The sequence below is a fragment of the Gossypium raimondii genome, chromosome 12 (assembly GCF_025698545.1).
Source record: "Gossypium raimondii isolate GPD5lz chromosome 12, ASM2569854v1, whole genome shotgun sequence".
Taxonomy (NCBI): Eukaryota; Viridiplantae; Streptophyta; class Magnoliopsida; order Malvales; family Malvaceae; genus Gossypium; species Gossypium raimondii.
Genome location: NC_068576.1, coordinates 15,171,740 through 15,195,478, shown reverse-complemented (window position 1 = coordinate 15,195,478; position 23,739 = coordinate 15,171,740). Strand labels below are relative to the sequence as shown.

At 34.4% G+C, this 23,739-nt stretch overlaps 2 protein-coding genes and 1 pseudogene across 2 annotated transcripts; 2 read left to right on the top strand and 1 right to left on the bottom strand.

Annotated features, from left to right (window-relative positions):
* The first annotated feature begins 487 nt into the window (after positions 1-487).
* On the top strand, positions 488-3,401 carry LOC105763388 (probable LRR receptor-like serine/threonine-protein kinase At4g37250). Its single transcript, XM_012581622.2, has 2 exons — positions 488-2,354; positions 2,583-3,401. The coding sequence occupies exons 1-2, from the start codon at positions 791-793 to the stop codon at positions 3,251-3,253; spliced, it is 2,235 nt and encodes a 744-aa protein (XP_012437076.1). The 5' UTR covers positions 488-790; the 3' UTR covers positions 3,254-3,401.
* Positions 3,402-6,058: 2,657 nt separating this feature from the next.
* On the top strand, positions 6,059-7,962 carry LOC105763387 (microtubule-associated protein RP/EB family member 1C-like; annotated as a pseudogene).
* A 4,454-nt stretch (positions 7,963-12,416) lies between these two features.
* Positions 12,417-14,249, bottom strand: LOC105763386 (cyclin-D3-3). Its single transcript, XM_012581621.2, has 4 exons — positions 13,562-14,249; positions 13,268-13,469; positions 12,994-13,124; positions 12,417-12,885 (listed from the first exon to the last, which is right to left on the bottom strand). Exons 1-4 carry the CDS (start codon positions 14,048-14,050, stop codon positions 12,604-12,606), a joined length of 1,104 nt encoding a protein of 367 aa, XP_012437075.1. The 5' UTR covers positions 14,051-14,249; the 3' UTR covers positions 12,417-12,603.
* Between the last annotated feature and the right edge of the window lie 9,490 nt (positions 14,250-23,739).

Below are 23,739 nucleotides of genomic sequence, written 5' to 3'. Positions count from 1 at the left end.
CTAAATTTGACGAAACATATAAAATTATTGATGTATGACCGATCGAGATTTGAGGAATATATGCTCATTCTCTTGTCTTTGTAACCCCATTCTTTTTCTTTTGAAAGAATCCCACCTTCGCAATTTTCTTTTATAGACATGATAATTCAAGTTTACATTAATAATTTCTATTAGATAAATTTTAACATATTTACCTAGAGAAATATTTGGTACAATCTACAAATTAATTTTTTCATAAAAAGTACACAATATTCACCCTTAAATCATATTAATTTTCTACTAATAAATATTCTCCCATTAAATTAATTTAAATATTTCCCAAAAAAAGAAGAAAAAAGAAAAGAGTTTGATTAAAGTCAATTCAAGAGAGAACAGTGCAACCTTTTCATCTTGACATGGATGTCTTGTAGCAAAGATGCTATTCTATAATTCTCATCTTGTAGCCTATAGGCTATAGCTTTACTTGATTTATTTATTTCTAAAACCAACTGTGAGATCATCAGCAAATAATCATTTCGATCAAACCTTAAAAAACCATATATTTTGCATATATATATATATGCAGATAGCTGCCAATCCAGAACATTTTTGGCTATATGAGACAAGTTTGTTTTTATTGAGCTGTGTATATATATTTTACTTTTTAGCTAACTTTCATCACATGGCCTCTCTGCAACTTCATTAACATAAATGATAAATCTCAGTTAGTTCCTTTCTCTCTCGTCTCCTTCCTCCCTTCTCTCTTTGTGTCTACTTTCACACAAGAAATGTGTGATCAGTTTGACAAATCATGAGTTCCTCCTCCAGTCTTAAACTCCATTTATGGTGGAGAATTCTTGTTGTGGTTGAGTTTCTTGTGGTTCAAGCTTTGGGGTTAAACACAGATGGGATTCTCTTGCTATCTTTCAGGTATTTGATTCTTAGTGATCCTCTAAATGTGTTACAAAGCTGGAACTCCGCCGACCAGACGCCTTGTTCTTGGAATGGAGTAACTTGTGGAGCAGTAAGCAACTCCATTAAAGGCGACCTTCGAGTTACAGGCTTGTCTCTTCCCAATTCTCAGCTTCTTGGTGCAATTCCATCCGATCTGGGCTTACTTCAACACCTTCAGAATCTTGATCTTTCCAACAATTCTCTCAATGGGTCTCTCCCTGTTTCCTTATTCAATTCGACCCAGATTCGGTTTCTTGATTTGTCAAACAATTTGATTTCCGGTGGAATACCAGAAACCATTGGAACTCTGCAAAACCTTCAATTCCTTAACCTTTCCGATAATGCATTGACGGGGGCTTTACCTGCAACTCTTACTACTATCCAGAATCTAACTGTTGTTTCTCTGAAGAACAATTACTTTTCAGGGAATCTCCCAACTAGCTTCCAATCTGTTCAAGTTTTAGATCTCTCTTCCAATCTTGTCGAGGGTTCCTTGCCACCAAACTTCGGAGGCAGCAACCTCAACTACTTGAATTTTTCTTACAACAGACTTTCCGGGAAAATTCCACCAGAATTCGCCGAGAAAATCCCTAGTAACGCTACCATTGATCTTTCCTTCAACAATCTTACAGGAGAAGTTCCGGATTCTGTCGTTTTCAAGAACCAAGATTCCAAATCTTTTTCCGGGAATCCTCATCTATGTGGCGAAGCAACAGAGCGTGATTGTCCAAGTCCTTCACCAACTTATCCTCCAGCAATGGCTGCCATCCCCAAGAAAACGGATCCCGGAGCTAAAGCATCACGGCGAAACAAGCTTAAACCAGGAACAATAGTGGGAATTATAGTCGGTGATATAGCTGGAGTAGGATTAGTAATTATGGTATTCCTTTTCGTCTATAAAATAAAGAGAAAAAACAGAGTACTGGAGACCACACTGAAGCAAGAAGCTAACACAGCATCCCCATCGTCAGAATCAAAAGTGTTTGCGATATGGGCATGTTTGATAAAGAGAGGAAAGTACGAAGAAGAATCCGACAGTACTGAAGAGGAAGATGATGATGATGATGATGATCAACGGCAGCAAGGGCAAGAAGATGACAAGAAAGGGACGTTGGTGACCGTCGATGGGGAAAAGAAACTTGACCTGGATACGTTACTTAAAGCGTCGGCATACATATTAGGTGCCACCGGGTCTAACATACTGTACAAGGCGGTGCTTGAAGATGGGACCTCCTTGGCGGTTCGACGGATTGGTGAGAACAGTGTGGATCGGTTCAGGGATTTCGAGACCCAGGTTCGAATAATTTCTAAACTGGTGCACCCTAATCTGGTCAGGATTCGTGGGTTCTACTGGGGAGTTGATGAAAAGCTTATCATCTACGATTTTGTACCAAATGGCAGCCTCGCCAACGCTCGTTACAGTGAGTCCTTTTCACCTTTTCAATTTTTCACATTTTCAAGGTTAAATATATAAAAATTATGTATGTGATATGCTCCTGTCAACGCTGAAGAAGTGAAGTCATGGCGGTGGAGTAGGTTTAACTAAAAGGTTGTCGTTTAATGCATGAGAAAGTCAAACATCGATTGAATATGAAAAGGACGCATCTTCATGCGTTTACATTTGTTAAGTATTGGCTTTTCTGTTTCAGGAAAAGTTGGCTCTTCACCTTGTCATCTTCCCTGGGAGGCTCGGCTAAAAATTGCTAAAGGTGTGGCCCGTGGGCTAGCATATCTCCACGAGAAGAAACATGTGCACGCCAATTTGAAGCCCAGCAATATCCTCTTAGACTCTAACATGGAACCCAAGATTGGAGATTTCGGTCTGGAAAGGCTAGTAACAGGTGATACAAGCTCTAAAGTGGGAATGTCAGCCGTAAATTTTGGTAGCAAGAGGTCGACAGCATCAAGGGATAGCCTCCAAGATGTAGTGGGACCTAGTCCCAGTCCAAGTCCAAGCCCGAGCTCATTTGGTGTATCGCCGTACCATGCCCCGGAGTCACTTCGGAGCCTCAAGCCCAACCCCAAGTGGGACGTATACGCATTTGGGGTGATTTTGCTTGAGCTTCTAACCGGGAAAGTTATAATTGTGGATGAGCTGGGGCAGGGAAATGGGGTGGTGGTTGAGGACCAGAACAAGGCATTGAGGATGGCTGATGCGGCTATTCGTGGGGATTTAGAAGGCAAAGAGGATGCATTGCTGGCTTGTTTCAAGTTAGGGTACAATTGTGCATCTCCAAACCCACAAAAGAGACCCACCATGAAAGAAGCCTTACAAATTCTTGACAAAATCCCATCTTCTTCCCACTATTATGGATACTGATAAACCCATTTGAGAACATTCAGACTACCTTGCTAGTAAAAATTGTATGTAATGATTGACTTACAGGTTTTCTTTTATTTTCTCCTTTTCCTTTTTTGTTTATACTTTTGTTTAGCTGAAAAATGCATAGCATCGTGCGTTGGATGAACTTTTTTAAATTACAAGTTACAAATATAAATAATATAAATCTGAATAATTACCACATAAAATTTAGTTATTTCAAATACAATTAAATTAATAATCAAAACACATAAACTAAAATAATTTAGATATAGTGCACACATGGAATAATTTAAACCAAAATAAAATTTGGATGGAAAACCCACATATAGTGTATATAAGCTAAGAATCTTACCATTAAGTCAAAGCATGACATTAATATTTAATCAATAGACATAATATGTACATTCACAAAATATATAAAATTTGTATATAAATATAGTTATATTCGCTATATCAAGTGCTTGATGTTATTAGTTAAGTGGCACAAATTTAGTCATGAAATTTACCAAAAACTTTTTATTTTTAGAAAAATTTAATCAAATAATTGTATGTGTTGAATATTGAGGTAAATGTTTTGATGTGGCTATCAAAATTTCAACACTAGTGACTATTATCGCTAACACTACGATAAACCTTGTTATTTGTTATATATGAAGTTATCAATTTTAAAACATAATTTTGGGGCTTTAAAGTTGAAATTTTTTATATTAAATAAATATTTTTTTGAAAGGAAAATTTATTAATTCATTTAATGAATAGGACCATACGATTTAGGAAAAAAATAGCAAACACTCATAGTAGACGGTGAAAGACAAGCTCCACAACATAACAAGGGCTTTAGTCTCAACATAAATAGAATACTATGACACGTTGACAATTAGCTCTGTCACAACACAAGCACGACATATTTAAAGCGATTGCAAGCACTTAATACGATAAGAAAACTAGCCTTGAATGGTCCAAAGCGGCAAGTAAAAATCAGCTAAAGAATAAAGCATCCACCAAGCTAGAAAGGACAGTGACAAAACCATCCCTAAAATTACTTGCATAAGCAAGACTACATGAATAAGCAAGACTAAAAAAACGAGCTACAAGAACAGACAAAAACTTTTAAAAGTGAAGACTTATTAAACAATGAAAAAACAAACAAAAAAACATATAAAACTTAAGACAACACTAGTCCAAATCGACTCGTGAAATCATTTATTATTGTAAAATACTCTCAAAACAAAAAGAAATTAAGAAACTGACAAAGAGCCACACACTTTCCAAAAGAAATTGTTGGTAGCAGGTAGAGTTTCAGCGATGATAGGCACTATCATTTGTTCATCACAACTTGTGAAAAACTGTGAAGATACTCACAAAATAGATCTACAAACTGAAAAGAGAGAAGACAGATGAAATGAATGGAAAGAAGAAAGAAAGAGAGGGTTAATGAGAGGAAGAAAATGACGAGCGGTAGCTAACTCGTAGGTTAACACCAACATTGGACAAAACAAAAAATAAGAAGAAAAATGCTTGAAAAAAATAGTTTTTAAAATTTCAAGTTAAATGTATTATTATATTGAATAAATACTTAGATAATTTTTTTTATATAATTTGAATTCAATGATTATAAAATTAAACAAATACAAAGTTATGGAAAATGTGTAAAAAGTAAATCAATTGGTTATGTTTTATATTCTAACTCTAAATTGTTTTAAATGAAACATGTTGAAATTTTATTATTTCCGCTCCTCTTTTAATATTGTAATAATAAAAAAGGGGTAAATTACACCTATGGTCACTTTTGTTTACTTCAGGTTACGTTTTAGTCACTTATGTTTGAAATGTTACGTTTCAGTCACTTATGTTATCGTGTTGTAACATTTTAATCATTGAGCCATTAATTGTCGTTAACGGTATAACGGTAAGCTAATGTGGCGCATTAAATCATCATTTCAAACAAAAAAATTAGGTTAAATTATACAATTGGTCCCCATATTTTTTTCATTTTGAGCAATTTAATTTTTTCTTTTATGTTCTTTTAACTTTCTTTTTTTTTTCATTATTTTCCATTCTCTTATGCTTCTCCCTCTATTTTCCTACCTTCTCCATTTCTTTCAACATATCAGGAAGTTGAATTGGCAGTGAAGAAAAAAGCATGGTATGGGTTTATGGGTTTTGGTTATAGGCAATGATTGTTTTCAACTTCCTACTTATTTTTTCACTGCTAATTTGGCTTCTTGATATGTTAAAAGAAATGGAGAAGGTAAGAAAATAGAGGGAGAAACATAAGATAATGGAAAATAAAGAAAAAAAATTAAAGAACATAAAAAAATTAAATTGCTCAAAATGAAAAAATATGGGGATCGATTATATAATTTACCCTAAAATTTTTGTTTGAAATGATGATTTAACGTGCCATGTCAACTTACCGTTACACTGTTAGCGACAATTAATAGCTCAGTGACTAAAATGTTACAACACGATAACATAAGTGACAAAAGCGTAACATTTCAAACATAAGTGACTAAAATGTAACCTAAGGTAAACATAAGTGACTAAAATATAACCTAAGGTAAATAAAAGTGACCATGGGTAGTTTACCCTAAAAAAAATTTTAACCAGCTGCAATAAGTTCAGGCTTGAGCGGGACCCATTCATAAAAGACCGGTTTCTCCGGTTCTTGTCTAAGCCGGCTAAAAGCTAGCCCGCGGTTATTGAAATGAAAGAGATCCCGCTCCTCATTTTAAAAACCTTTCGAACATAAAATAGTCGCTACAAAGAGGCTTGATTTTGAGAAGAAGAAAAAGAAAGCAAATGGCAACGAACATTGGAATGATGGATCTGAAATTCTTGCTTGGATCAACTCCATTCTCCATCTCAATCTCTCCAAAGTCGAAGAGGTTTTATTTTGTTCTATGAATATGTATTTCTGGTCCGGCGTGGCGGTTCATTGCCAACTGATGGATGCGGTTCACCCGGGAATGGTGCCGATGCATGGAGTCAACTTCGACGCCAAAAATGAATACTATATGATCCAAAATTACAATGACCTCCAAGACTTGTTTAACAAACTCAAAATCACCAAGGTTTTAATTTCAATCTTGTCGATATGTTCTCTCTCTCTCTCTCTCTCTTTTCTTTTTTGCTTTGGTTGTTTTGAATTTTGACTTTGGGGATTTTAGCATATCGAAGTGAGCAAGCTGGTGAAAGGCAGGCCGCTTGATAATTGGAGTTCATGCAATGGATGAAAATATATTGGGATTCGGTCAATGGAGGCGGTCTTCATCGGTAAATTTCTTTCACACCCTAAATTTTCTTTTCAATCATCAATTTATTTTAGTTATTTTACTTCCTTTCTGGGTTTTCTTGTTCTTCTTGTGAACGGGTCTTAAATTGTTACAATAATTGGCCTTCTCAAATCTGTTTTCTACTTTACTGTTTCCGTCGTGTTGTCTGTTTCAAAGACTGCACAGCAGTTTGTCACATTTTACACTTCCAATATGGTTGAATTTAATCCCCTGGAAATTGGTAATGACATTTGGGATACGTTCATAATTTATACGTGAATGGTTTCTCTATCTGGTGTTTTTCTACTTAAAAGCTTACATTTTCCAAGTAGCTCAGTAAATCATGAATTAAAGGATCTATAAATGATTTTTTTCTATTGCCATATTTAGTTACAATCCAGTGGAAAGGAGAGAGGCTTCTAAAGGAGGAAAGGAAGCAGGCTACAAGAAATCAGCACCGCAGCAATCCACAACCAAAGGGTTCAACTGCGGCTCCTAGGCCTCCATGAATCAGCAATGGCTGCTTACGAAGAACAGGTATTTGGGAATTCTACAAATGAACTGATAGTAATTAGTATGTTATGGACCAAATCTATGTCAGGAAAGACCATTAATTTGGGTTCCTTTTGATAAGCTGAACTATCAATCACAACAATTCATAGCATAGTATTATCGGTTTAAGAATATAACAATATCTCTTCTCCTGCACAATGTAGATCACTGAATTGAAGCTGTCAGTGGATAGTCTATAGAAAGAGAGGGATTTCTACTTTTCAAAGTTGAGAGACACTGAGATTCTCTGCCAGACTCCTAAAATTGAAGACTCGCCGGTATTTTCTCCTTTGACTTCCAGATTTAGAATAGAAAAGAAAGTTGTTCAAAGGGTTGTTAGAATCCATTGTTTTAGTGCCTTACAACATGTTATTGCAGATTGTTGCAGCTATCTAAAGGATCTTATATGCTACAGATGAAGATGGTGGGGCAGAGGCCTTGAGTCCAATTGAAGAAAAAGCAATTTTAGAAACCCAGAACAGGAAAAAACATCTTGAACATCGATGTCGATGCTGCTGGAAGTACCACTTACTAAGACAAAGGCTCTCTGATGTTTCTGATGTCCACTGCAGTGGGTCACCTCTTTTGAGTTACTGATCAGAGCAGCAACTAAGTATAAGCCCTTTAATGATCTGCTTGACATTACAGTTTTGTCAAGTTCCCTTGCCATGTCAATATCTCTGGTTGTGTCTATTGTTTCAATTGTAATCCAACCAGTAGCGTTCAGAACAGGGACATAATATAGTCATCAGTTGCACTTGTTGGCAATGTGTGTTCATATGCGTGAGTCAAATATTATTGACTTTATCCTTCAATTTTACATATTTTTTTTGTTAAATTTTAAATGACAGAGATGTGGATGAATCTTTTCTTTGAGAACCATTTAGAAGTTTCCTTCTTGGACTATGTTAGCCAGACTCTATTCTCAATTTTATCGTTCCTTCTGTCCGAATGTGTTGAACATTGATGTTTGGCATGAATATTTCAAGGGAAAATGAAGATTCCGATTAACATAAGAGAGTGACATGTGTTTGGCGTAGACTTGATGTTAGGGCCTTTAGTTTGTCTTAAAAATGGTGTTGGAGACCAAACATCTCATCAGCCATGTGTCAAAATAGACAGTAAAATAAGGGACTAATTATAGCATCAAATATATATTGTCAATCACTTGCTAAAATGAAAATGCAAAATCTAAATGAAGACCATGAGATTCAATATGGATAACGGACCCAAGAAGGTGAAGTTAGAGAGTGAGACCCAAAATGCAAAATGTGAAGTTGAAAGCTATTATTCATCAGCAGGGAAAGGACAGGAGATAAAGAATGCGCAGTTAATTCACCAAGATTCACAAAACATCCCTAAGACCAGCGGCGGTGTCCTCACTGCAGCAGTCGCCGGTGTGGCCTTAACCCTGGAATCTGCAAAAGAAGCAATATCTCAAAAGTAATGGAACAACGATCCATATAGAAATGACCTTACCTACTTTTATTTTTTCATTTGGAGACTGACTAGATATGAAAACTTGCATGTTTTGTCTTGTAATGTACATTGTGCGCTTAATTTTCGTCGAACAAACAATTAACATCCATTTTTTATTTGTCATTGCTAACAAATGCCTTGACTACTTCTGAAATCACTGATAAACCTGGTTTGCTTTCACTTCGCAGCCATTAAATAGGCTACGTCTTCAATATCTGGCCAAGGACTTGGGAAAGGCTTTGATTTGTTATCCACCAACGTCTCTAGTTATGTTACTCGAGCTTACTGTCGAATTAGGGTATGTGTTCAATATGTATCTTTTTTTTTTAAGGTTTTCTTGGAAATTTTATCCTTGAAACCCTTGTTTTAAGAAAAAAGATTGGAGAAACAATGGGCGGAAACATTTAACTAAAATTTCATTATCCATTAGATTTTGAACCACTTATATGATTAAGAAACTGTTATATATGAGAAACGTCATAAGAAATGTTTTTATATTCAACAAGGCTTAGAACAAACTATTAATTATGTAGGGCAGGGCTTTGCTAAGGCCATCTTTAATTTTGTCCGATACAAATAATGGTGAAACAAGTTATTGAAGTGGGTCTAAATCCATCCCAAATGCATTTGGACAAGAGATTTCAATAAACTTGAGGCTTAAAATATCATTGTGGAGAAATTTCGAACAAGATTTGATTGGAAGCTGAAGACGAAATCATTGAAGCCACAGCAAGTAACTCATAAATTCCTACCAAACTAAGCAAAACATGTTTGTTGTGTTTGAAATTATGGCAATGGTTGTACAATTTGTCTGTTTTCTTTAAAGAGATTTCAGTGTGTTGAGCTGCCACATTTATAGAACAAAGCTCTGCTTGTTTACAACAATATCTTAAAATAAAAAACTATTAAAACAGTTGGTTTATTTTGTGCTAAAACTGAAGGGTCAAACTATGAAAGTGAAATCTCAATTGTTTTGTGGACAGTGGGTTTTGTTTTGAAGCGCATAGATGAGGCTTCCTTGATGAGACCTTTCTGCCACTCCCTTTTTTGCAGTTTTGTACACTTAAAACATGTACAATGATTTATGGAAAAGGGAATACCTTCTGGCAATCCTTAACTTCGTCTATGTATGTCATTTTATTCAAATTATTAAATGAGTCAGAGTTTAAAATATCAGAACCAACAGATGATTTTTTTTTAATTTAGATTTTACTCGGGATTAAATCAATTGATTTTTTAATTTAGGTTTTACACGGAACAAATAACGCTTTTAATGCCTTTATTCTTTTTTAATCTTAATTTTTGTGTTATACCCCAATTTTTAGAGTCTTTTGTAAGTCACTTGAAAAAGGTTTACTCTTTTCTTATTTTAATATCTCACATAGCTTACTCAATGGGTTATAAAAGGTTAAAATGATTTTTTAATTTTTAGAGTTAGGACTAAATTGACAGATTTTATAAATATTGAGGGTAAAATTTATCGAATTTTTAGAATTAGAACTAAAATGACATTTTGTAAATATTGAGGGCTAAATTTGTTGATTTTTTTTATATTTAGGATCAAATTGATAGAACGTGTAAACATTAGAGGTTAATTTTATTACTAGACCAATAAAAAACCCGCACACTCAATGGTGACTAAAATATTTAATTTCAAAAAGTTTAGTAACTAAATCAAAAATTAATAGTTGAATGACCAAAATATAACGAAAAGCATAATTGATTGACCATTTTATAGTTTACCCATAAAAAACAAATTTCAACATTGATTTAATGTTTCAAGGCAACGTTTCATAGATAAAATTTAACAAAAAGATTTTTGTCCGTTTCAAAATATATAAAGATTAATTTACCTATTTTTTTATTAGAGAAACTGAAAAGTAATAGACTCCTAATAGCTTCCCTTGTACTTTTACCTAAACCAACATGTTTCTACCAAAAAAAAAAGAAAAGAATAATTTGCCTTCTTTATCATGTGAAGGGATGCAGTTTTCCTTCCCTCTTCTTTTTGCTTTTCCTTCATTCCATTATTATCAAACCACGCCAAGACAAATTAGTTAGTATAAAGGATAAAAAAAAAATGGATTTTCCTTTATATTTCTTTATTTATTTGTTCATTCTTCTTTCTATTATCAATCAAGCTATCAATTTAGGAGTAAGAATTGCGGATAGTTGAATTCAAATTCTCTTGAAGACGACTGCAAAAACTAATTGAAATTTCAAGTTTTGCTTAAACACATGGCATCTAAATGCACTTCCCAACGATGAGTTACTATATGAGAAACCTGATGAGATGGACATGGGAAGTTTTTCTCATTGCCTCTTAACCTACTAACCATGATGTAGTTCAATCATAAGACAAATCAACATGATAATTTTTGGAAGTAATTATAGCATACACCAGGGGCTATTAATGTTAAAGGAAAATGACATCTCCGCAAGCAAAGTATAAGCAGAACTTGAAGATGGTGATAAATGGAGGACTGTCGAAAAAGAAGGAAAAAAAAAAAAAAAAACTTGAAAGCAAGGGGAAAATGGTAAAGCAAATGAAGGACCACAAGCACAAAAGACATCCTGAAAATTGAAAAGCCTTTCACATATCTATTGATTGCCAAATCTCTACTTTCTTCATCCACAAGCTTTTCGTGTTTGCTTGGTTTGAAATACAAAAACCTATTCTCATTGTGACCTTCCTTGCATTCTATGTCTACTCGGACTCCATGTCCGACACATATTTAGACCCATGGATATAAGGATGTGACTTTCCAAATACGTGGAAAAACTTTTAATAAATGAACAAAATTGTGTCGGACACTCAAACCTTAATCCAAATACTGTAAATGCAAGTCAAAATGAAAACCAGAAAACAAACAATTAATTCCTCCCAGCCTAGCTATTTGATGTTTGCCAAAACTTTCTTTTAATTATATGCGACATGACCAACACTTATGAAACATGGGAAATCATCAAATGGAATTAGAATATGATGATTTAGCAGTAACCACTGTGCATAAACGAATTTGCTTATAGTAAGGGAATCATGCATGATTTGGCACTGCAAACATCTCTAGGTCTAGGATATTAGAACAGATTTACTAAAATCATCATTAGTGCATTCGAAGTTCTTCACCAATAAATCCCTACGCCTTTTTTAACTTTTATAGATTAGCTGTTTCTTCAATATTTGATATTGGCAAATCCAAGAATATACAACCACAAACTTCAAAATAACAAACTAAGAAAGTTACTCAAATGAAAAGGTCCCAAGACATGCAAACAAGGAAAAAAGCAGTCATGATAGATAATAATGCCACAGATGACAGCTATTACTTTTTTCCAGTAAAAGGATATCAAAACCATTAAGAATAAAGATGGTTATGGACTTAAAAAGATTAAATCTTTCGCAGAGCATAACATAACTTGTCATAATGGCTAATGCCATATTTAAGGTTGATGGTGGGAATTTGGCTGTTGTTACGGACTTTTGCCGTTCTGTTTGACCTTGTTGAAAGAACTCCCTGACCCCTGATTTTTATATAGTAAAACTAAGGGGGACCAAAATCCCAGATCCCAAATTTCCAATTGATCATTATTTCTTTTTCCTCTATCTCGTTTTTATAAAGCAGTCATTCATCTATCTATCCCGGGAGAGCACAAAAGTTACAAAGCAGTTTGACTTGGGTTGCCTAACTTGATCTTTGTTCTACTTTCACCTAAATTCTGAGATAAATTACTAAAAATAATGTAGATGCATGCAGATAAACATATGTTCTTTCACAGCTATACATTAGAAGAATCAGAAACCATAGCATATTGAGGCAACCATAGACAGACTCCCAACTGACCCCCAAAGATGAATCAAAATGGAATTTAGCAGATATTAGTACATCTCCGATCCATGTTAGAAAATTTGGCCATAAAAGGCAACAAATAAGTTATGAAACACATCAATTGCACATTAAAGAACAATTACTACTGATTTGCAGATGAGGAAAATCTAATAACATGTTTAACAGTACTAGTTATTATGACAAAGAAAGATTAACGAGGGCTACTAAGCACATCCACAAACATACGGTTTAGTGAAGGTAGCCGCATCTGCTGGTCTTGAGCTCTACTCCTTTTGAACAGTGGCTGGGGTGACGATGAGACCAAAGATGTCACAGCCCACAAATCATCTGAGCTATCACAGCTAAATGATGCATCAATGACACCATTAGGGCTGCTTGGTATTGATTTATACTTCCTTTTGTGGCCTTGGTTTCCTTTGTACTGGCTTTCCAATAACTCTGAGATGAGCTTGTAGCAGGCATTTACTTTATCCTATTGAAACAAAATCTGAATTAACTAATGGACAATCAAGTCAATCGTAGTCTTAAGTAAACTAATATCATTTTAGAATAGTTAACCCCCAAGTAATCGTGTACAGACCTCACATGCCTCGAGTACAGCAATAAGCTGTTTCTGATATTCAAGATAATGGCATGGTTCAACCTCTTTTATAAGATGCAGCATTGTTGCAACAGCTAAGATAGAAGGAGTGTAAATCACAAACCTTGAATCTGGATCAAAATTGCATTGGAAACCTAAGATTAGAACTCAAATAAATGGCCAAACAACAAATATGCACATTTCCTTCTTATTACAAGGAACCTGAGCTTTTTATTAGCAATGGAAACAAAAGCTGTTTTGATTACTCACTCACCAGTAATGAGGAAGAGAAGCAAATGCTCACACCTACGAAGGAAATCCCAATGCAAATGGGTCCTCAACCCAAGCCTCCTTGTAATATGTTCAAAGAAAGATATTGGTGTCACAGGATTCATCCTCCATTGCAGGGTTGACAACACCAAAAGCTCCATTCTTTGTATGGTCTTTGAATCAAACACATACCTTGCTTCCTCCACCTAAAGAAAAATAAATAAATCAACTCTAATAAGTCGATAACAAGTTCAGAAACACAACTTGGACTACAATGTTGTTTGCATTAGACACATACTTGGAGGTCTAAAAGAAGTGGCACTTGAGTTTCCTCAACCTTGGTAGCCAAAGATAAACAAGCCACGATAGTTAATTGTGCCATCCATGGCTTGTCTTCTTGGAATTTAAAGCTTAAAATGAACCTATCAAAGTAATTAACAGCAAGAACCATGGTCAAGGCATTGAACCCATAGTGTGCCTTAACCTTGAAAACCCAATCCAAAGCTTCTTTACGAGCTAAAACTAAAGACTTATCTGGACAAACATCAACGTAACCATGATGGGTTTGTTTCTCTTTAGACATTAAAGAGATTAACTCATCGTCTTCCCAGAACAAATCATGTTCGTTAAGAAATAAAGGTACAAAATTCTCCTTTTCAGCAGGAATTTCACTTCCATTTTCTTCAAAACTATAAACTCCTAAATCTTCTTCTTCACATAACAGGCCATCAAGATTCATCAATGGAGGGCTTTGAATCTGCTGAGTCCCTTCTGCTTGCAGAGCCATAGCTTTCAAAGAAGAGGAAAAGGAATTCTCCTTTCATTATAATAATAATACCATAAAAAACACAACAAATCTCAATCTCATTTTTCACTCTTTCATCTGTAAGTAAGACTGTAAGAGGAAGATGAAGAGAAAACAATTAAAAAACAAAAACAAAAACAAAAGAGAGATGAAGTTAGAAAGACGAAAGAGAGCTGAAGTGAAAGGTTTTATTCAGACTTTGACCCTTTTTATCCTCTTCTATGTTTTTACCATATTCAAAAAAAATATCCATTTTCTTTACTTCCTTTACATAATAACAATAGGGCTTAAATGTTAAAAAGTTTTAAAATAATAAAAAAAATCAATTAAATTTCTTGCAATATGTTAACTCTATATTTGTACATCGCCCCGAGCGAGATGACCCAACCGAAGGTCTACCTGAAAAATGAGAAGATTTGGATAAAAATATATGTACGAAAAATGAGCTTAGGCAAAGAAATAAGACCCGTTTAGAAAATGAGTTGGATCTCAGGTAAAGCCTTTTTTGCTCGAGCCCAACCCGGCTCGAATTTGCAAAACCCTTTTGCTGATATTTTCTTGTCATATTCTCACTATTTTGCTATCATTTTACTATTATGTTGCTACTATTTTGTTGTTATTATTTTGATATTATATAACTCTTATTTTATTGTTAATTTTGTTACTATTTTATAGGCATTTGCTTGTTAAATTGCACCTATCTTAGTATTATTTAAGTATACATATTTTTTAAATTTATTTTCAAGTTGTTGGAATTTATTTTAATATTTTTAGTATTTTTGATATATTATATATATTTTTTAAAATTATATAAAAAATTAATACGGGCGAACCAGGCCGAGCCTGAGTTTTAACATTTTTATCCGAACCAGACTTGGATAAATTTTTTAATAAAAATTATTACTCATTTTTGTGTTTCCTCACACATTATCCATACATCATACATCATTCTATCAATATTAACTTGTTTCACATCACCTCTCTCGTTACTCATCTTAGCCACCAAATACTAATGTTAGGTTTTATACTAGTATTATTTTTACACATGTTTTAGTATATGAGTAAGTAATAAATTAACTCAATTAGTAATATTTAGTCACTCTCATGACTTATTTTTTGTAGAGAGAAGGAAAAATTCACTCGTCTTTTTAGTTTTAAGTTTTAATTTGTAACTTATTCTTTATTTTATGTCTTACTATTATAATACATTTGTAACAAGTAATTTTTTTCCTCATCTTATCACTAGAAGTGATCATGGGTTGGGCGACCCGGCCTAGCCCGATGGCCCGCCCGAAATATGGGAGGGTTCGGTTAAAAATATAGGCCCGAAATATGGGTTTGGGCAAAAAATGAGGCCCATTTAGAAAACGAGCCGGGCCTCGGGCAAAACTTTTTTGGCCCAGGCCCGGCCCGGCCCGAATATATAATAAATATATTTTTTATTTTTAAAATACATTTCTCATTTCCCCATTTTCCATTAGAAATTTAGTATCTATATAATAAATATATATAATAAATATTTTTTTTATTTTAAATTATTTTTAAAATACTTTTTTTATTTTTTATTTTTAAAATACATTTCCGAATATAATAAATTGGTTGCAAAAAGGACGATGAGGATGATGTTTCTTCGGTTGCTTTTTAGGGTACTTCTTTTATAATTGTTGAAAATTTAATTTAGCTTACAATTTATATTGTGATAGCTCGAAATAGGGCCTAATCGGAATAGCGGTTTCGGAACCACAAATCCAAAGTGAAAAAGTTTAATTTTATAAATTTTTATTAATTACCAATTGATTGAAATATTGTGTGAAAATATGGATAGGAAATTTTAATGATTTAGTGCCTAATTGAATTTTTAGGACTAAATTGAGAAAAATGCAAAATGTGTCTAATTAGTATTAAAGGACTTAATTGAATTATTGCATGAAATTAGAAGTGTTTATGTGGAAAGTAGACCATAAATTAGTGTTATGGACACATAAGGGTAATTCTAGAAAAATATCTAAGTAAGTGGGTCAAGAGCATTTTTGTCAAAATTGAATAAAAGACAAAATAAGATGAAAACAAGTGTTCATCTTCTTCAAATTAGACCCTTGCTGCCAAAAATTTCATGTCACCATAGCTAGGGTTCTTGATTTTTCTAAGCTCAATTGTAAGTGATTTCCTGCCCCGTTTTTAATTATTTTCGTGTTTTTATGCTTATTGAAGATTGAATTTCATGTTTCTACCATTTATTTTAAATGAAATTAAAGTTTAAAAAATTTACCCATTCATGATATAGTTGTAATTTGATGAGTGATGATAGATAATGAATGATTGAAGTGCTAATTATGAGTTTTACTAGATGAATTTCGATAAAAATGTTGAAAAAGGACTAAATTGTGAAAGATAGTAAAGTGTGCATAAAGTTGTGATTTTGTGAAATTGAGGGCTGTTATGAGCATGAAATATGATTTAGTGAGGTTTAAAATTTAAGAAATTTAGTGAATTTTATTTTTACGAGCTTCGGTGCAAAAGTGTAATTTTTAAAAAGTTATGGAAAAAAAATGTAAGTTTGCCAAAATATTGTGTATGAATTGTATTTGAATGGAATGTTGATAAAATATATTAAATTGTGTTAATATAGATCAAGAAAGAAGGAATAGTGAAAGTGATCGGGAAAAGAGAAGGTTATCGACTAATTTACGAAAATAGTCGTTTTGCATCCCAGGTAAGTTACATGTAAATAATAGCAATATATTTTTATAAATTGTGAATTATATTTGATATGTGAATTAATTTTGAATGTGGAAGGAAAATTGTTCATAAATTATTCAAGTGATAAAGTGTTTAAAATAAAGTGTTAAGTGTAAATTCTCGGTTGCACTTAGGAATAGAAGTGGATACAAGTGACATGTCACTAGAGACCAGTGTTACAGTGAGTCCCGGGTGCTGGGTGATCTAGCATGTGTTGCAGATACCTGAAAGCTTGTATGAGCATGCCCGTGGACATTTCCAATTTTATTGATCAATGGTAGCTTCGGCTACATTTCAGTGGTAGCTACGGCTACATATCAGTGGTAGCTTCGGCTACATATCAGTGTGGCACCTATGTGCTAATTCTCTATGTATCCATGTATATTCCGAGTGTTCAATGGGATTAATAATGAGTTAAAGTGAATATGAAATGAGGTGTGTATGCAGGTAAATTTGAAAGAATGAGCATATGTGATAAAGGTTAAGTGTGTAAATGTATATACAAGTAAATTTGGTAAGATTGTGCATATATAAGTGATTGAAATTGCTAAGAAATGTATTGATTAGTTATATGTTAAAAAATGTTAATTATTAAATGAGTGCTTATTGTTTACATGTAACTTACTAAGCTATTAGTAGCTTACTCCTTTCTTCCTTTCCTTTGTTTTATAGTGTTTTGAGCTTACTCGAATTGGGGATCGTCGAAGCTTCGTATCACACTATCAGCAGACATCTCGGTATTATATGATTTCAAAACGTTTAAAGCTATGGCATGTATAGAGACTTATTCATTTTGAGTATGTTCATATGATATGGCTAAAGATTAGCTATTGAAATGGTTAGTAAAGAACACGTTTTGGCGATATATATGTTTAAATGGTAGCTAATACAAAGAAGCAGTTTTTGGACAGCAGCAGTGATGTAATTCTAAAAAATACCAAAAATAATAGAAATGGAATTAGAGAGTGAATGATATATAGAATTAAATATTATCAAGTCTATTTTTACATGAAAGAAACGGTGTAGGCAAAGGAATTTTATATTTTGAGATATTTGAATTTAAGTGAGACAGGGTCAAGATAGTTTTTGAAGTCCTCTGTTCTGACTTTAGAAATTCATTAAAAATTGTATAGAAAGAATTATGGGTCATAATTTATATTTCTAGATTCCTTAGTGAGTCTATTTTCAAAAGAATAAACTATAACATTATATGAATCCTAGATTTTTAGTGATAAGAGGTCAGAATTGTCGAGTAGTGAAACATGGGATAATTTAACAAATAAACTGTACTGATTAGCTAAGCCAAAAATTTTGGAAATTTTATGGTAAGAAGGTATATGAGTTTAGTTTCAGAGAAAATTTATGAATATAAATTTTGAGTTTTGTAACTCGAGTTATAATTAAATTAGTGACAGTCGCACAGGTGGACAGTTTTGTTGGGAATAGTGAAATTAATTTTAAAAGCAAATTTTTGTGTTCCGAACTAATAAGTTAAGTCGGATAACGCCTCGTGCTCGACTCCGGCAATGGTATTGGGTAAGGGGGTGTTACATATATTTTGCTATAAAATTAAATATGTTGATTGGTTAATGTATGGATATTCTGGTTGGTTGATTATATTTTGCAGGTTTTTTATACAATTTTGGTGTTTACTAAAAAAAAGGGTCGGGCTGGGCCGGGCCGAACTCGGGCTTAGAAATTTTTTCTCGGGCCGTGTCTGGACAAAATTTCAAGCCCATATTTTGGGCCAGGGCTAAAAATTTTTTCTGGGCCCGACCCGAACCCGACTCGGCCCAGCCCATGATCACCTCTAGTTATCACACTAGCAACCTAAGGAGTCATAAATTCATTGTCATTCAAACTTGTCACTCGGCACCCTATACAAATCTGTTGTGCAGAAGCGTGTAAAAGAGTAAAATTATTGTACTAAAAAATCACACTAAGTTCAATTCCCAGTAAAGAGAGGGATCACAAGGATCGCTTAAGTACCAGGTCTTTCCTAGCCAGAATATCCCTCAATCGTAATTTAATAGCACAATAAATCACTACAATCACACTCACAATTCAAGCAGAATAATACAATAAAGAACACAAGAATTTAACGAGGTTCAGCAAATTTTGCCTACGTCCTCGGGCACTACCAAATATATTTCACTCGAAAATACAAGTGAGAATTTACAAAGAGGGAGAGAGAAAACAATGCCTTAAGTAGAGAATGGCAAATTTGGGATGATGAATAAGAGAAATGGTTAGGCCTATTTATAGTTGAGGTTCAAGGATCAAAATTGCAATTATTTTATGCCAAATCTCAATCCCACTTTTGGTGCCTTAAATCTCAGATTTTGATACCCATATCTTTTTGATACCCATATCTTTGACTTTCTATAAATATGGATGATTTCCAATAATCTCCACCTTGAAGATTTGATTCGAATAATCTTATCCTCACACAATTCTCTTTGCCTTTGTCAACAACACTTGATAGTGCCTTCTTCAACTGTTAAACACGCTCTTTCATAAACTGATCAAATCACTTGTACCAGTGCCTCGATTATTTCAATCCATAACGACTTTGTCAATTTGCAAACATAATTTTCTTTATCAGCAACCTTGAATCCATCTGGCTGAGTCATATAGATTTCCTCTTATAAATCACCATGTAAAAATGTGGCAGTCTTCACATTGAGCTGAACTAGTTCAAGATCATATTATAAAACCAAGGCTAGCAAAATCCGAATAGACGAATGCTTCACAACTGGAGAAAACACTTCATTGTAGTCTATTCCTTCTTTCTGAGCGTAACCCTTTGCTACCAATCTAGCCTTGTATCGAACTTCATTTTTACCAGGAAATCTTTTCTTCTTTGCATATACCCATTTGCATCCAATTGCCTTCTTTCCTTTGGGTAGTGTCACCAACTCCAAAGTCCTATTTTTATGAAGAGACTGCATTTCTTCATTCATAACTTGCTTCCACTTTACACCATCAGGGTTACTTCTTACTTCTATTTAAGTAGAAGGAATATCATCATCTACAATTGGAAGTGCATAGGCCACCATATCATCAAAGCGAGCAGACATATGAATCTCTCTTCTTGGCCTCCTATATGCAATTGAATAATTTTGCTGCAGAAGTTCTTGGGTCGAAACTTTATCATCATTTGTTCCTTTAATATTAGCTGGATCATCATTAACCTTTTCAAGCTCCACCTGCTGCAAAGTGCCACTGGTTTTGTTATCCTTTTGTGAATCCTTGTTCTTCATCATGGTTGATTCATCAAAAGTCACATCTGTATTGAAAACAATCTTCCTTGTATCAGGACACCAGAGACGGTATCCTTTTACTCCACCAGTTATACCCATGAATAATGCTTTCTTTGCTCTTGGGTCTAACTTAGATTCTTTTACATGATAATATGCAGTGGAACCAAAAACATGAAAAGAATCATAATCAGTAGCAGGTTTACCAGCCCACCTCTCCATAGGAGTTTTTCTATTTATTGCAGCTGATGGAAACCAGTTAATTAGATGGCACACATATGTAACTGCCTCAGCCCAAAATTCCTTGCCCAATCCAGCATTGGACAACATACATCGAACTTTCTCCAGTATAGTCCGACTCATACGTTCTGCCATCCCATTCTGTTGTGGTGTATCTCGAACAGTGAAGTGTCGCACAATGCCCTCATCTTGACATACTTGTAGAAATGGATCATTCTTGTACTCAGTACCATTGTCTGATCAAAGTCGTTTGACCTTTCAACTAGTCTGGGTCTCCACCGTCTTCTTCCATTTCAGAAATGCATCCAAAACCAAAAACATGTAAAGAATCATAATCAGTAGCAGGTTTACCAGCCCACCTCTCCATAAGAGTTTTTCTATTTATTTCAGTTGATGGAAACCGGTTAATTAAATGGCATGCATATGTAACTGCCTCAGCCCAAAATTCCTTGCCCAATCCAGCATTGGACAACATACATCGAACTTTCTCCAGTATAGTCCGATTCATACGTTCTGCCACCCCATTCTGTTTTGGTGAATCTCGAACAGTGAAGTGTCGCACAATGCCCTCATCTTGCATACTTGTAGAAATTGATTATTCTTGTACTCAGTACCATTGTCTGATCAAAGTCGTTTGACCTTTCGACCAGTCTGGGTCCCCACCATCTTTTTCCATTTCAGAAATGCATCCAAAACTTCATTTTTCCTTTTCATTAGATACACCCATACTTTTCTTGAATAATCATCAACAAAAGTAACAAAATAATGCATACCTCCCAAAGAAGCCACTTTAGTAGGTCCCCACACATCACTGTGAACGTAGTCCAGAATTCCTTTTGTATTGTGAATTGATGAACCAAATTTTATCCTCGTCTGCTTGCCTAGAACACAATGTTAACAGAATTCCAATTTGCAAGAATTTTCACCTTTCAACAAGCCTTGCTTCACCAAACTCTGCAAAGCTTTTTCACCAGCATGTCCCAATCGCATATGTCATAACCTGGTAGCCTCTGAATCAGCATCTTCCGCAGATGTTGTTGATGTTGATCCAATAATTGTACTTCCATTTAAATAGTACAGGTTATTCCTTCTTATGCCTTTCATCACCGTCAATACCTTAGCTACTACCTTTAGTAATCCATCTCTCAAAGTGATTGTGAGCCCTTTAGATTCTAGGACCCCTAATGAGATGAGATTTTTCTTCAAGCTAGGTATGTAGCGAACATCTGTCAAGACTTGAATTGAGCCGTCGTGATTCTTCAATTGGATTGTACCTACTCCCATTGTCTTACAAGCACTGTCATTGCCCATAAAAGTAACTCCACCTTCTAATTCTTTAAGACTAGAAAACCAGTCCTTATTAGGACACATATGGTAAGTACATCCCGAATCCAAAATCCACTCATCTGTATGACATGCCATTGCCATGCCAACCAAGCTAAAGTCTGACTCCTCATCATGCTCCACTACACATGCATCAGAAATAGCCTTGCCCTTTTGTAACTTAGGACAATTCTTTTTCCAATGCCCTTTCTCACAACAAAAAGCACATTCATCTTTGGCAGGTCTCCCTTTGGACTTACTCCTAACAGATTTGTTGCTGTGCGAACGACCTCTTACTGCTAAGACTTCTATAGTTGTATCTCTGTGATCTTTTCTATCTTTCTTTCGAGTCTCAGATCTATACAACGCACTACAGACTGCATCAAATGTGATCGTATCCTTCCCATGAAGCAATGTGGTGGTAAGATGATCTTATTCATCAGAAAGAGAATTCAACAACAATAATGCCTTGTCTTCATCTTCAAATTTCTCATCCAAATTTAGCAAGTCTGCTAAAATTTTATTGGATGAGTTCACATGGTCATTCATCGACATACCGGGTGCATACGTGAATCGATAAAGTTTTTTTTCATATAAAGCCTATTTTCAAGACTTTTTGTTAGAAACTTTTCTTCTAGTGTATCCCACAACTTCTTCGCTGATGTCTTCCTCATGATAGAGTACTTCTGCTCTTTAGCCAAACATAGGCGAATTGTTCCACATGCCTGTCTATTGATCTTAGCCCACTCCTTGTCATCCATCTTGTTAGGTTTTTCTTCAAGGGTTATATCCAACTCTTGCTGACATAAGATATCTAGGATTTCACATTGCCACATACCAAAATTATTGGTACCATCAAATTTCGCTACTTCAAATTTTGCATTGGTCACAGTAGTCTTTGCTGATGACGATACATTTTCCATTTTTCTCCTCAATCCCAACTACTGTACGTGAATAGTGTCGTGAACAATTGTATTCCCCAAGTACAAATCTAGCTCCGATACCAATTGTTGTGCGGAAGCGTGTAAAAGAGTACAATTATTGTACTAAAAAATCACACTAAGTTCAATTCCTAGGAAAGAGAGGTGGATCACAAGGATCGCTTAAGTACCAAGTCTTTTCTAGCCAGAATATCCCTCAATCGTAATTTAATAGCACAATAAATCACTACAATCACACTTACAATTCATGCAGAATAATACAATAAAGAACACAAGAATTTAACGAGGTTCAGCAAATTTTTCCTACGTCCTCGGGCACTACCAAATATATTTCACTTGAAAGTACAAGTGAGAATTTACAAAAAGGGAGAGAGAAAACAATGCCTTAAGTAGAGAATGGAAAATTTGGGATGATGAAGAAGAGAAATGGTTAGGCCTATTTATAGTTGAGGTTCAGGGATCAAAATTGCAATTATTTTATGCCAAATCTCAATCTCACTTTTGGTGCCTTAAATCTCAGATTTTGATACCCATATCTTTCTGATACCCATATCTTCTGATACCCATATCTTTGACTTTCTATAAATATGGATGATTTCTAATAAAATCCAATCACTATCATACTTCAAGCTCCACATTTGCTTATTACCAAAAACAAAAACTCCAAACCTTCAAAATAACAAAAATTTCCCTTTTATAATTTTTATAATATTTAAATAATAATCCATACATATAAGCATTATAACAATTTGATCTCCAACCTTTTTGGTAAACAAGGAATGATCATACTTACTTTGTGAATATCCATTGAGTAGAAAAGCTTGTGTAAGTTTCATGTTCCGTTGTCTCGAAGCTTGCTTTAGACCGTAGAGAGATTTTCGCAATCAACAAACCCGAGTCTCCCCTTAAGTGAAAAAACAGGAGAAAGTCGCATGTACACCTCTTCATGTAAGTCTCCTTGTAAAAAAGCATTATAGATATCCATTTGAAACAAGGACCAGTCATGTTTAGCTGTAAGAGTAATGGCAGTACGAACCGTGACTTGCTTGACAACCAAAGAAAATGTTTCATAATAGTCAATACCCTTTTGCTGAGTGAAACCTTGTCCAACAAGACGAGTTTTGAACCACTCAATCAAGCCATAAAATTATATTTCACCTTGAAGACC

Coding starts and splice junctions, on each gene's coding strand:
- LOC105763386 (XM_012581621.2), bottom strand. CDS start 14,050: ATGGCTCTGCAAGCAGAAGGGACTCAGCAGATTCAAAGCCCTCCATTG. Junction 13,470..13,561: donor CACTTCTTTTAGACCTCCAA/GTATGTGTCTAA, acceptor ATTTTTCTTTAG/GTGGAGGAAGCAAGGTATGT. Junction 12,886..12,993: donor CTGTACTCGAGGCATGTGAG/GTCTGTACACGA, acceptor TTGTTTCAATAG/GATAAAGTAAATGCCTGCTA.
- LOC105763388 (XM_012581622.2), top strand. CDS start 791: ATGAGTTCCTCCTCCAGTCTTAAACTCCATTTATGGTGGAGAATTCTT. Junction 2,355..2,582: donor CCTCGCCAACGCTCGTTACA/GTGAGTCCTTTT, acceptor TTTCTGTTTCAG/GAAAAGTTGGCTCTTCACCT.